General features: G+C 39.7%; 1 protein-coding gene across 4 annotated transcripts in view; it reads left to right on the top strand.

Moving 5' to 3' along the window:
* The window catches only part of NOL10 (nucleolar protein 10), a 129,896-nt gene that overhangs the window by 69,628 nt on the left and 45,702 nt on the right, over nucleotides 1–14,566 (top strand). For all 4 annotated transcript variants that reach the window (XR_009209263.1, XR_009209264.1, XR_009209262.1 and 1 more), the window contains exon 14: nucleotides 12,025–12,151. Coding sequence is in view for 1 of the 4 variants with exons in the window: in XM_032172206.2 (XP_032028097.1) it covers nucleotides 12,025–12,151 (127 nt within the window). In the remaining 3 variants the exon portion in view is untranslated. The remainder of the gene's footprint in view (nucleotides 1–12,024; nucleotides 12,152–14,566) is intronic.

The following is a 14,566-nucleotide window of genomic DNA, read 5'->3' as shown; positions in this document are numbered from 1 at the left end:
AGTGGTTTGGCCAGGTACAGTGGCCACAACTGTACTCCCATTGCTTTGGCAGGCCAAGGTGGGAGGATCATTTGAGCCCAGGAGTTCAAGACCAGCCTGGGCAACATAGTGAGACCCCGTCTCTACAAAATAAAATAAATTAGCTAGGCATGGGTACATGTCTGTAGTCCCAGCTACTCAGGAGGCTGAGGCAGGAGGATAACTTAAGCCCAGGTGATCAAGGCTGCAGTGAGCTATGATCATGCCACTGTACTCCAGCCTGGGTGACAGAGCAAAACTGTCTCATAAATACATATGTACATACATACCTACATACATACTACAGTGGTTCATTTGAAAGTAACTCTATATGTCCTGTTCCTAAATGTTTTAGGAATATCTGGTTTTCACCAAGCTTGCCTGTTCTGAATCCTGCTTAAGTTCAAAGTTTATAAACCTCCAGTAGGTATGTGAATTTGGTTTTCAGCAAATCATTCCTTTGGTTTCCCAGAAGCTTCCTTCACATTCCAGCTCCTCAAGTAACTGTTAAAAGTTTAAACAGGAAAAGGAGTGAATTGATTTTGTGTATATTTTTGTTTGGTGAAACAGCAGAGTGTAGGCATAGTCTTTTCAGGTAAGTTTGCCTAAAAGTAGTTTCCTGTCACCTCCGTTTGAAAAGAACTGAGGTGTGCCCCATCCTCAAACCTACCATCTTTCCAATTTATTTGTTTATTGGGGTAGTAGGTGGGAATAAATGTTTCTTAGATTTTTCTGGCCTCCCTTCTTAAGCCAGGGTAGCTCCTGGCAAATAATCCCCAGACAAACCTTAACTGGGCCGCCTTCCTAGAACCTCATTTTATATCCAAAATACAAAAAAATAAAAATACAAAAATATGAAAACACATGAAAATAAAGTGCTGTAAACACACGACTTTGCAAATATTAATCATACAGAGCCAATTGCTTATAGTATAGAAATAGTCTGAAGTATTCTTTTGGCACAGCATTGCCTGTGTGATTCTCACCAGAAACGTTTAACTGGATCTGATTATGAGCAGTGATCAGCAGAGGACCGTGGGGAGCCCTGCAAATCAGGGCTCTTTCTAAGAGCTCTGGCCTGAGCCTTGAGCAAATGTCCACGTCCTGAAAGTCGGTGAAGGTGGGGGGCTCCTCGATTAAAGGAAACTAAGGAGACATAATAACCTCCTTAATTCATTTTCCAAAAAAAAAAAAAAAAAAAAAATACAGCTTTTTAAAGACATAATACACATACCATGAAGTTTATCCTTTTAAAGTGTATAGTCCTAAGCCAGGCTCTGTGGTACCCACCCATAATCCCAGCTACTCGGGAGGCTGAGGTGGGAGGATCACTTGAGCCCAGGAGTTTGTGACCAGCTTGGGTAACATATTGAGACCCCGTCTCAAATAAGAAAAAAAAAAAAAAAAGAAAACATGAAGTGTACAGTCCACTGGTTTTTAGTACACTCAGAGTTTTGCAGTGGTTGCCACTAATTCCATGACGTTCTGTCACACTAACCAGAAACCCCATGCCAGTTTTTCTTCCTTCTCCCTCTCCCAACCCCTGCAACCACTCACCTACTTTCTGTCTATACATTTGCCATTTCTGGACATTTCGTATACAGTATGTGGTCTGTTTTTTCTTTAGCACGTTTTCCAGGCCCGTCAATGTTGTACCATGTCTCAGTACTTTATTCCTTTTGATTGCTGAGTGACATCCCATTGTATGGATATATCACATTTGTTCACCCATTCATCAGTGGATGAATGTCATTATCCAGTTTTTACTAAGTCCGGTGTTTTGACTTAGTGAAATAACTAGTCTCTTAAAGATGAGTTCTCTGGCAACTTTCCCCCTCCCTGCATATGGACCTGCTTTTCTTGTTTCTTTGCATGTCTTGTAATTTTTTTGTTGGAAGCTGGATGCTTTAAATAATATAATTTAGGAATTATGGAACTCAGTCCCTCCCCCAGGTCCCCAGGGCTTGTGGTTGTTTGTTTGTTGAGTGACTGTCATGGACTAATTCTGTAAAATCTGATTTCTTTCTAACGTGTGACCACTGAAGTCTCTGCTTGTTGCCGAATTGTCAGCTAATGAATAAACAGAGATTTCCTTCAATGCCCGGAACCAGTCAGTTGCCCAGCCTCAGCCAGAGTGATCCTCATGAATGCCCCTGCTCACCATTGCTCTCTCTATTCAAGCCACACTGGGCTGGTCTTTTTACTGATCCACAAACATGCCAAGCAATTCCAACCTCTAGGCCTTTGTAGTTGTCAGGTAGTCTTGAGGGTCACTCCTTCCTGCCCCTTGGGTCCCTGTCCATCATCTCCCCTTCCCCTCTATTCTTCATTGCCTTCTCTCCTTCAGTTTCCACAGCACCAGTCTCTGTCTGTCATACTCTCCACTGCCTCTCCCTTGTTTGTTTTTTCCCCTTTCTGGAAGGTAAGCGCCTTGAGGGTGGGGATTCTTCTGTGTTTTGTTACTGAGTATCTAGAGAGGGGGGGAAGTGCCCCCCTCTTTATTGAATAAGTGAATGGGGAGGGAGCTTAGGCAACCTGTTCTTGTTTAAGAATGAGGGCCAGACGTGGTGTCTCACTCCTGTAATCCCAGCACTTTGGGAGGCCGAGGCCGGTGGATCACTATAGCTCCTAAAAATACAAAAATTAGCCAGGTGTAGTGGCACACGCCTGTAATCCCAGCTACTTGGGAGCCTGAGGCACAAGATTCCAGGAGGCAGAGGTTGCAGTGAGCCAAGATCGCACCACTGCACTCCAGCCTGGGTGACAGAGCAAGACTCTGTCTCAAAAAAAAAAAAAATAATGTAGGGTGGTCTTGTCCACTGGTAGTTTTCATGTGGACCCTTCAGCTAATGGCTCTACCCAGATATCAATATCTTAAAGTCTGTCTTCTGGGACCTTTCATTTTCTCCAGAGAAGAATCCCCCAGTTTTGTCCTGAGGTGTTAGGGGTTTGGGCTGGTAGAGTGGACGCACAGCAGCATAGGCTTGACTTTGGCATTCCAGGGGCTGGGAAAAGGAGGCGAAGTTCCCACGGTTTGATGTCTAGACTGCCATTAATTGTCCTGACTTTAGCCCCACAGCTCAAGTCACCTGTGCCTGGTGGCATACTCCCCACCCACCGCCCACGTAGGGCAGCTTTGGTTCCCCTCCTCCAGAGAATTATCTTCTGGTCTCTTTAGGCATGGTGGGGATTTGGGTGTTCATCAGCTGCATTGTTCCCCCTTTATTCGGGTCTGTGCCTCATCCTGTCGTCCCCCATGCTTAGAGCCTTGAAGTTCTTATCCCAAGGATTCTGAGAGGAATCTTCTCTCTTTGCTGTTCACCTCTGTAAGCTCTCATGTTTACCAGGTTAAGTTGCTTAAACTACTGCATCATCTTCTTCAGTTCTTTTTGTCCTTAAAGGTTAATACCTTTTAAAATTCATTTACTGTCGTTTTAAAAAGGCTTGACAGTGATGGGGGTACCATTATTAACCGAAAGCTCTCTGTGTTTCTTAACATCAGTTTTTTTTTTTTTTTTTTTTTTTTTTTGAGACGGAGTCTTGCTCTGTCGCCCAGGCTGGAGTGCAGTGGCGCGATCTCGGCTCACTGCAAGCTCCGCCTCCCAGGTTCACGCCATTCTCCTGCCTCAGCCTCTCCGAGTAGCTGGGACTACAGGCGCCCGCCACCACGCCCGGCTAATTTTTTGTATTTTTGGTAGAGACGGGGTTTCACCGTGGTCTCGATCTCCTGACCTCGTGATCCGCCCGCCTCGGCCTCCCAAAGTGCTGGGATTACAAGCGTGAGCCACCGCGCCCGGCCTTAACATCAGTTTTAATTTGGTGTTTAAATGTTTGCTTGGGGCGTCCTGTCTCTGCTAGCCCTTGATCGAAGGCACTCTGTCGTGCGTATTTGTACTTATAGTGTCACATAGATTGACTGTTGCTTGATGGGCTATTAGTGAGATACTGGCTTAAGGAATCTTAACAATTTTTTTTTAACTTGGCCTTATTTTTCTTGTTATTTCATTTCAGTCCCTAAATTATCTTTTCAAATATTAAATCAAGTCATGGCAGATAATAGTTTTTCTTTTTTAAAAATAAATCTTTTAAAATGTTGAAATTAAATTGCTTCCTTGCTAATCTGATTTTTAAGAACAAAACACTACAAGTAGAGTACATTTAAATGACTCATAATTACTCACACAAATGCATGTAAACTTGGATATGCAATTAGGCAGCTCATTATGCTGCAAATGCAATTACACGCTTAAGGTCATGGCCACTCCCTCTGGCTCACCCAGTTGTTTCTCTTGGGTTTATGATCATTTATTAAGCCTCAGCTGTCAGAATTTGAAAATACATGCTGCTGCTAGTGAGGCCTTTCCAACAATAATGGAAGAAAAGCTGAAAAAGAAAATTTTCTTTTGAGTTTATATGCAGAGTTGGTTTTCTTAATTGGCAAAATCCCATTTTCCCACCGGAGATGCAGGCTATGTAATTAGAAAAGTTATCATTAATCATAATAGTGGTCAGTGATATTTATAGCATATCTATATTTAGTATATATTTACCATATGTAGCTATGTATAGTGTGTATATACATTATAGTACAACTCCATCTCTTATCTGCAGTTCTGAAATTTAAAAAGCCTTGAAAGTTTGTTTATAACCCTGTGGTGAACCCTGACTGGACCTGATTCATTCAACCTATGTGAAATAATGAATTTCTTTGCAGTTCTGTGTTTATCCCAAATCACTGGTGTGAATTTGTGTAGGTTTTGCTGCAGAGATGTTAATATGGTTTGATCATGGGCCACTGACCCAGACCTCACTGAAGATTTTTTGTTATATACAGCATACATACTGTATACAAAATACAAAAAAGTATTACTTTTTTAAAATGCAAAAAGTTATTTGTTTCAAACTCTGGCTCCAGTTGTTTCTGTTAGAGAACCAGGGCCTCACTGCAGTGAGCTATGGTCATACCACTGCACTCCAGCCTGGGCAACAGCAAGATCCTGTTTCCCAAAAAGAATCATGGCCTCACAGTAAGGGTAACAGATTTCTGGTTAGACCTGGATTTAAATTCTAATAGGGGGCTGGGCGCACTGGCTCATGTCTATAATCCCAGCACTTTAGGAGGCTGAGGTGGGCGGATCACCCAAGGTCAGGAGTTCAATACCAGCCTGGCCAATGTGGTGAAACCCCGTCTCTACTAAAAATACAAAAATTAGCTGGGCATGGTAGTGCATGCCTGTAGTCCCAGCTACGAGGGAGTCTGAGGCAGGAGAATCACTTGAACCTGGGAGGCGGAGGCTGCAGTGAGCTGAGATCGTGCCACTGCACTCCAGCCTGGGTGACAGAGTGAGACTCCTTCTCAAAAAAAAAAAAAAAAAAAATTTCTAATGGGGGATAAAAACCCTCTACCTCTTAGAGTGTGGGTTGCTAGTGCTATTATTATTTTTATTGTTGTTGTTGTTTTTATTATTGTTCCAGTTCCAGAACTGATATTTATATCTATTTTTAGAGTGTCCTTGAAAACAGTTCTATAATAAAATAACTAGGTACTTGATATGGTTGCTAGGTGGTAAAAAAAACTTTTATATTCAAACTTCCTGTTGCTGTTAGTCAGTAAATGTAGTTCTTACCTGTTTGATTTAATAGTGTCATTATAACATAAAAGTTTAAATTGAATTTCTAGGATTGTAATAGTATAAGATCACTAAAAGGTAAAAATGACAATTCTCCTAACTAAACATCTTGTGTAATTAATCAGTGAAATATATTAATTTTATGTAGCACTACATTCTAACTATTGAGTATGGCAGTTAAGCTTTACTGATTATGAAACCGTAGCCTCTCAGTTGTTCAGGGCCTTGCTCAAGTGCCTCTTGCAAAGCTATCTTGATCGGCCTCAGCAGATAAAGGGCTTCCTAGAACCTTTTAAAAATGTCTGTTTTGGCACTAATCCCATTGTATTGTACTTGATTGTTTTCCACATACTTATGTTTGACTTTAGCACTTAACTTTTACCAAATGCTCAGTTAACTTTTTGAATGAATGAATGAAGTTGAAGAAATTAAGAATCACTTAGTCCTTCCACATAAGTATTGCTATATTTGAAACAACTCTGTTCCTTTTGGGTTTCATTCTACTATTTTTATAGGGTATACTGTACTTGGAACATAATAAATATGGAATTTAATAAATATGTGATGAATAAAAATTGAATTAAAATCTATCTCGTTACATTTCATGGTTTCAGTTTTATTCCTGAAATTAAAATAATTTACTTACGTCCTTTTTCCATGTGATTCTTTTTCTTTCTTCTCTCGTCTCTTCTCTTCTCTGGTCTTCTTTCTCTTTTTTTTCTTAGCAGGGTCTTATTCTGTTGCCCAGGCTGGAATGCAGTGGTGTGATCATGGCTCACTGAAGCTCATCCTCAAGTGATCCTCCCATCTCAGCCTCAGGAATAGCTGGGACCACAGGCACATGCCACCATACCTGGTTAATTTTTAATATTTTTTATAAAAAATATAAAAAATGTGTGGAGACAAGGCCTCACTACATTGCCCAGGCTTGTAAAAGAATATTTCTAGGCTGGGTGCCCTTGAAATCCCAGCACTTTGGGAGGCCAAGATGGGCAGATCACCTGAGGTCAGGAGTTCGAGACCAGCCTGGCCAACATGGCGAAACCTCGTCTCTACTAAAAATACAAAAATTTAGTTGGTTGTGATGGTGAGTGCCTGTAATCCCAGCTACTCAGGAGGCTGAGGTATGAGAATCGCTTGAACCTGGGAGGCAGAGGTTGCAGTGAGCCTAAATCATGCCACTGTACTCCAGCCTGGGATACAGATGGAGACTGTGACTCAAAGAAAAAAAATAATATTTCTAAAAAAAGATAATTTCAAATTTAATGGCTGTTCTATGTTATCAATTATTTTCTTATTTTTCCATTAATAGTACGTTAGATAATGAAAGGCTTTGTCATACTCAGTAGCATTATAAGTAAGCAGAAAAAAATGATGGCATTTGTATTGGTTTAGTAGACTTTGGTTCTTTGTCTATAATATTAATAGTACTTTGTTGTTGTTTTAATCACTCTTGATCTGTTAAAACCATTTATCTGGTAATCCTCAATCTTTTTTTCTGTCTCAGCACAGCTTTGGGATGTAGCACAGTGATTTTTCTAAAGTAGAGTGAGGGAAGGAGTATCCTCTTTCAGCTCCCTAAGAATATTTATTTATTTTTATTTTTATTGTTCTTAGAGACAGGGTCTCACTCCATTGTCCAGGCTGGAGGGCAGTGGCACCATCATAGCTCACTGCAGCCTCCAAATCCCGGGCTTAAAGGATCCTCCCATCTCACCCTCCTGGGATAATAGTTGGGACTACAGGTACATGCCATCATGCCCAGCTAATTTTAACAATCTGGCTTTTTTTTTGAAGAAGGGTCTAATTCTGTCACCCAGGCTGGAGTGCAGTGACACAATCTTGGCTCACTGCAACCTTCACCTCCCGGGTTCAAGCGATTCTCATGCCTCAGCCTCCTGAGTAGCTGGGATACAGGCATGTGCCACCATGCCTGGCTAATTTTTGTATTTTTAGTAGAGATGGGGTTCCACTATGTTGGCCAGGCTGGTCTTGAACTCCTGACCTCAGGCGATCTGCCCACCTCAGCCTCCCAAAGTGCTGGGATTACAGGTGTGAGCCACTGTGCCTGGCAAACAATATGTATTTTTGTAGAGATAGGATCTCACTGTGTTGCCCAGGCTGCCTGGAACTCCCGGGCTCAGGAAGTCCTCTCACCTTGGCCTTCCAAAGTGCTGAGATTAGGCGTGAGCCATTGCACCTGGCCGCTAAGATTTTTAGTATTCACCCTTTTTCCTCCCCACTTGTAGTCCTTTACAGGAATACATGAGAATTTTGAGTTTTATAATTAACATCTTAAAGACAAATTGTAATCATAGAAGCAGTGATCATCTTGGGCACATGGCATGTATTTTCATGTCCTTTAAAATTGGTTCTTCCACTCAAGTAGACTGGCACAAGCAGATACTTTGCTGCATTTGAGTTGTGGCCTTCTTGTAGCATGTTGGTACATAAAGATTCATATTTTGGAGAATCAAGTATTTTCATTTAGATTGGTTGATATGATTATCATTAAAGTTGCTAAGGGAGCCACATTATCCCTTTCTAGCCATCTGATGAGTCAGTTTTCAATTTTCTACTTTTATTAATACTGACCCGTGAGTTGAAGAAATATTTGCTGAGCACAGTACCACTGCCTGTAATTCTATCTATTCTGGAGGCTCTCAAGAGTTTCAAGACCAGCCTAGGCAACACAGCAAGAACCTGTCTCAAAAAAAATAAAAAGAAAAAAAGAAAGTCTTATAAATTGACCACAGCATGGGCAACATGGTGTGACTGAAGTATAGAATACAGCAATGTAACAGCAGGACAGAAAACCTGGAAAGTTTGAGGTAGTAGTGATAGTCCATATATGTCTAAAAAGGATGTTTTCCTCAAGTTGTAAAATGTGGAATTTAGAAAGTAAATTAATGTATTTCAAAGGATTAGTTGAGGTTTAACATATTTTATGGCTATGAAGGCAACAAAGACATTTTACGCATTGATGCTGTGATGTAGCTACATCAAAGAGTGTGACGTGCCTGCGGTTGAGCCCTCCTTATTGGCTAAGCTGGCCACTGTTTTTGAAACTTAATGGTAGGCCTCTGAGGAAAGGTCTAGTGTGGATAAAACCTGCAGTTTATACCAGTGTAAATCAATAATTTCAACTTTGTTATGGTGGTTTTGATGTTTTTTCTCTGAAAAGGAACTCAGGAAATGTGATTAATAAGGTCAACTACTAGATTTAATTTTGTTTTTGATGGAAATATTTTTTCCTAGAAAATTTAATGGCCATGAATCTGATTGCAGAGATTATTTGCCATAACTAGACCTGTCCCCTGACAGGCAATTTAAACCACTTCCATTAAAATCTAGATAATCAGAAAGAATGTTGTGGAACATTATAAAAGAGGGCTATGTGAAAGTAAATTCACATCTAGACTGTTTTTGTATTCCTGCCCCTCACCTCCAGAAGTCAGTGCACACAGTATGATCTTTTTATTGTCTTTGAAGCCCATGTTTATGATTGATTTAAAAAGGTGGAACAATTTATTTGGAGGTTCTTTGGGTAACAGTGTACCCTTGCATAGGAGTCAAGATAGATCTGACTTTCACCAGAAGTATTCATATACCCAGTAGCTTTATGGTGAGGTATTTGAGTGTTTTTATCTGAATAAGGAATATTAGACCAATTTAGAAATACTTTTGCCAGAGAGGACCCTTTCAGTTTTAGTACTTTATGCATATGAAATCCATGTGTTTTATACATGAATAGATTTATTTATCACATAGTTACTAAGCACCTACTATTTGGCAAGCACTGTTCTAGGTACTAAAAATTCAGCAGTTAACAAAACAGATGTCTCTCCTCTCCTCAGAGGACAATATCTTGGATATTATATTCTAAAAAAGCAATAATAGCATACTTTGTTCTTGTCTAGAAAAGAAAAGATTGCTGTTTTAGGGAGTACACCAGTATCTGATAGAGCTTTGCATTTGCAGGTTTATGACTCACTGGAAGCAGATACCCCTGTAGTTACAAGGGCCTCAACTCTCTCGGCTTCAGAAGATGCCTGTGATTTTCCTAGCTTGCTCATGTGCTCCTTCCGACATGAAGTCCTTTCTTTTTTTTTTGAGACAGAGTCTCGCTCAGTCGCCCAGGCTGGAGTGCAGTGGCATGATCTCGGCTCACTGCAAGCTCCACCTCCCGGATTCATGCCATTCTCCTGCCTCAGCCTCCCTAGTAGCTGGGACTACAGGCATCTGCCACCACGCCTGGCTAATTTTTTTTTTTTGTATTTTTAGTAGAGATAGGGTTTCACCGTGTTAGCCAGGATGGTCTCAATCTGACCTCGTGATCCTCCCACCTCAGCCTCCCAAGTGGGAGGTTGGCATGAGCCACCACGCCCGGCTATGAAGTCCTTTCAAATAGACTTATTCAGTGTCCCAGCCTTCCCTAGTTTTTTTTAAGCCATCTTCCCCTTGGACTCAGTGCAGTCTGAGTTCATTGCACACACATTGTGTGTGTATGTGCGTGCGTGTGCACATGCAAGTGCACACATGTGCTTCAGCTGGATTTTAAACTTCAGGGAGATTGTGGTCAGTGTCTTTAATTTAGCACAGTGCTTTGTATGTAGTAACATTTAGTTGTTGACTTCAAGCTACTGTCCTAAAATTGCTTAAAACCATAGCAGTTCTTTTAAAAAGTGTTGTATATGGAATTTTTAAGAAATGCCTTGCATTTCTTGAAGGTTTGTCTTTGATGGTTGGAGTCAAACCACTTAGTATATAAAAACCTTTACTTCTATTTTTAAAAATTGTAGATTGCGCTAATATGAAATTTCTGTGGAAGACTATATGCTCGAGTTTTTTTCATGTTTATGAGTACCATAGCTGTGTTGAGGTGAAGAGAATCACTCTTTCTAATCAGGCAAAATAATATAACTAAATTATTATGGCCATATCTAACATTTACTTTTTATTTGAAGAGGGTGTTAACAGGGGCTGTTTTTCTTTGTTACAACTCTCTTCCTTCTACCTTTAGTTCTTCAGAAAGTTTAAGCTAGATTTAATAATTTCCATTATGATTTCTGGGTTTTTTTCCAGTATGCTTGATTACTAGTGAAATAAACAGGTTAAGTCGTCACTGGAAGTTCCATTTTGCCCGAGCCCAGTGTTCTCTCATCGGAATACCTCTAGCTTAAGGGAGGATTTCACTGGCATATCTTCTCTGTCGACTGAGCAGGTTTCCTTTGGCATACATTGACCTCAGTGGGTGTGGCATTTTGTTGGGAAAGATTTTATCAATAGCAAAAATGTACAAAGTGATCATAGTATTTTATGAAAGTAATTGGATTATATTTTTTCATAGTTGGATTACAAACTTAATGATTCATATTTTATTAGTTGGTTGTAATTCTGTTCAGCCTTTTGTTCCTCAGCCTTTCATTGGGATAACTCTTGGAGCCTGGTCACCCATTTAGTTTTGAAGAATTCTTTATACAGAAATTTTAAAAATCAACTAATTATTTTTAAATGGCAAATAAAAATTATATGTATTTGTTGTGTACAGCATGATGTTTTGAAACATGTATATGTTGTGGAATGGCTAAATTGAACTAATTAACATTTGCATCACCTCACGTAGTACTTACCATTTTTTGTAATGAGATCATTTAAAATCTACTCTTCTTAGCGATTTTCAAGAATACAATATATTGCCATTAACTATAGTCTAGAATTTTAGTTTTTAATGAGTTAAATGAATTAAATGAAGTGGACCATGCAGAATGGAATGTAATTGTCAAGTAATTAGTTGAAAAATCTTAAAGGAAAGTAATTTTGGGCCAAGTGTGGTGGCTGAGCCTGGCAGATTGCTTGAACTCAGGAGTTGAAGACCAACCTGGGCAACATGGCAAAACTCTATCTCTACAAAACAATAGTAATAATCATAATAAATATTGTTTTTTAAAAAGGTAATTTTTCTTTTAGACTTTTGCTTGGCAAACTTAAAAAATCTAGTGTACCAAATAATGCTTTTGTAGAATTCCAGTAGTATTTTGAAGGAAGGAGGTGATACATGAATGGATGGATGTTATTATAAGTGTCTGAATTATTTATCTGTACTTTGATAGTGCTAATATAAGAACATTCATTCATACTTTTGTACCCTAGACTAAGTGAGATTGTTTTCTCTCACAAGCCTAAACATTTACTACTTTGTTTATTCTCTTCTTGTTATATACTTGTTCATTATACGTATTACGTCCATTTGTCAATACTTCTGAGAGAAAAAAGGATTTAGAAATCATATTTAACAAAATCTGGTTATAAATAACTGAGACTTGGATGGCGTGGTAAACTGTGCCTTTGCTGACCTTCTCATAAACACCAACAGGTTTTGGGTCCTGCTCCTCGGTGGTGTTCCTTCTTAGACAATTTGACCGAAGAATTAGAAGAGAATCCAGAAAGCACAGTCTATGATGATTATAAATTTGTCACCAAGAAAGACCTTGAAAATTTAGGTAAAAAAAAAATTGTGATAAAATATTATGTAATTACTTTATTTCTACTTTTTTTTGAGTTTTGAACATGAGAATTGGCTGAGCCATGTTTACCTCATCTCCCAAATCTTCCCTTTCTGCCAAATCAGATATTAAACATATTATATATTGTCAGATTTGTAACCTTTCTTCTTAGAGAAAAGTTCAAGTAAATTTAACATATTGAAGCTTTTTTATATTTTAAATGAGAATTTATTTTAGCAAATAATTTTATTTTAGCGTACTAGCTATATAGAGGAAAAAAATTGTCACGAAAGCAGTGATTTTTTTTCCCCAATATTATCTGAAGTATAATAAGGTTTTGAAAATGTCTCTGAGACGGCAAGTAAATGATTCCTGCCTCCCTTTTAGGTTTGATTATTAAAGACCCAATCCAGAACTTAGAAGTGATACATTGAAACTTCAGATGTAGAAGAACCTTAATAGTTACTTTATGTTTAAAGGTCACAGGCCAAGAAGTGTCTTAAAAGAACAGCAAATACTTATGAGATAGGGCTTACTATGTGCAGACAGTATCCTTTTTTTCTTTTTTGAGACAGAGCCTTGCTGTGTCACCCAGACTGCAGTGCAGTGTCCCAGTCTTGTCTCACTGCAACCTCCACCTCCCAGGCTAAAGTCATTCTCCTACCTCAACCTCCCGAGTAGCTGGGATTACAGATGTGCGCCGCCACGTAGCATGGTAAGACGGGGTTTCGCCATGTTGGCCAGGCTGGTCTTGAACTCCTGGCCTCAGGTGATCCACCCACCTCAGCCTCTCAAAGTACTGGGATTACAGGTGTGAGCCCCCGCGCCCAGTCTGTGCAGGCAGTATTCTAAGCGTTCTACATGTAACTCATTTAATCTTCACATCCCTATGGATTGGGTACTATTATGATTCCATTAGATAAGGAAACTGAGGCAAAAAAAAAAAAAAAAGACAAATGTATGTTGCCAGAAGTTTCAGTGGTAGTAAACTTGAGAGTTGAGCTTTAAATCCAGAGTCCATGCCCTTCCCCCAGCCATCCCAGCCCCTGCAGGACATGTTGGGCCTGCTTGCCTAGCCCTCCTCTAGGTTAGAGTAGATGGTGCTCATCTTGTTCTGCTGCTGCCAGAGGGGCTACAGCAGAAGTTACTGAGAGGGGGAAAACTTAGAGGGTCCATGCTGTACAAGGCAAGGCAACTTAGTTGTCTTTGGAACAAATAAATGTGCAACAACAGTTGAGTATTAAAACAGAATCATGTTACCATTAGATTAATTAAACTTCCTTTTTAACCCATATCTCATAGCACAGTTAATCAAGGCAGAATTACTTTCTGTCAGTTACTACCAAAAAAGAGCTGAATTTAGCCTTTTAAAAAATGACTTGAATGAAATAGGACCTTCTTACTGCAGTGCCTTCTTAGGTGTCTCCAACATAATTTTTATAATATGCTGTGTCACACTTACCGACATTTCTAAATCAAATGAAAAAAGGTCATTGTTCTTTTGTGGATTTTTTTAAAAACTACTAGGCCGGGCGCGGTGGCTCACGCTTGTAATCCCAGCACTTTGGGAGGCCGAGGCGGGCGAATCACGAGGTCAGGAGATCGAGACCACGGTGAAACCCCGTCTCTACTAAAAAATATAAAAAATTAGCCGGGCGTGGTGGCGGGCGCCTGTAGTCCCAGCTACTTGGAGAGGCTGAGGCAGGAGAATGGCGTGAACCCGGGAGGCGGAGCTTGCAGTGAGCCGAGATTGCGCCACTGCACTCCAGCCTGGGTGACAGAGCGAGACTCTGTCTCAAAAAAAAAAAAAAAAAAAAAACTACTATGTTTAGTACATTTTGGGTTCTTTTTCAGTCTTTTTACTGGGTTTATTTTGGGTGAAGAAAGCAGTTATATAAGTTTAAGTATATTTTGTTAAAAAGTAATTGTACTGCTCATTTTTAAAACTATAGAAATAGATATTCAGCAAAATGACACTCATACTAGAAAGCATTTTATGTATATTACTAATATCTTTTGATGTCAAATGAGCTTTTATCATTTCCCCATAATATATAAAACCTTCTAAATAGAATATCTTAAGAGTAGAAGTAAGTAATGAACTTCCCTTACTTCCTAAGATTATTTTTAGTGCACCATTAGTATATTGAAGATTTGCAAGTTCTGACTCTTCCGGATATGGCCGATAGCAGGTCTTATAGCTTGGTATTTCCCACAGTGCGTTCTTTGGAAAATTACGTCTGTAAAAAGGACTGGGTGGATAGCATAGTGGCTGATGTTGTGGGCACTACAGGTAGACTGACATGGGTTTACATCCCACCTCTCTCACTTAATGTCTGCACAACTTGGCCAATTCACTTAGCCTCTTTAAGCCTTGGTTTCCTCATCTGTAAAATGGCAATAATATTGGTC

Source organism: Hylobates moloch, unplaced genomic scaffold (genome assembly GCF_009828535.3).
Source record: "Hylobates moloch isolate HMO894 unplaced genomic scaffold, HMol_V3 SCAFFOLD_13, whole genome shotgun sequence".
Taxonomy (NCBI): domain Eukaryota; kingdom Metazoa; phylum Chordata; class Mammalia; order Primates; family Hylobatidae; genus Hylobates; species Hylobates moloch.
Note: the sequence above shows the minus strand (reverse complement) of the source record. Positions and strands in the feature narration are given on the sequence as shown.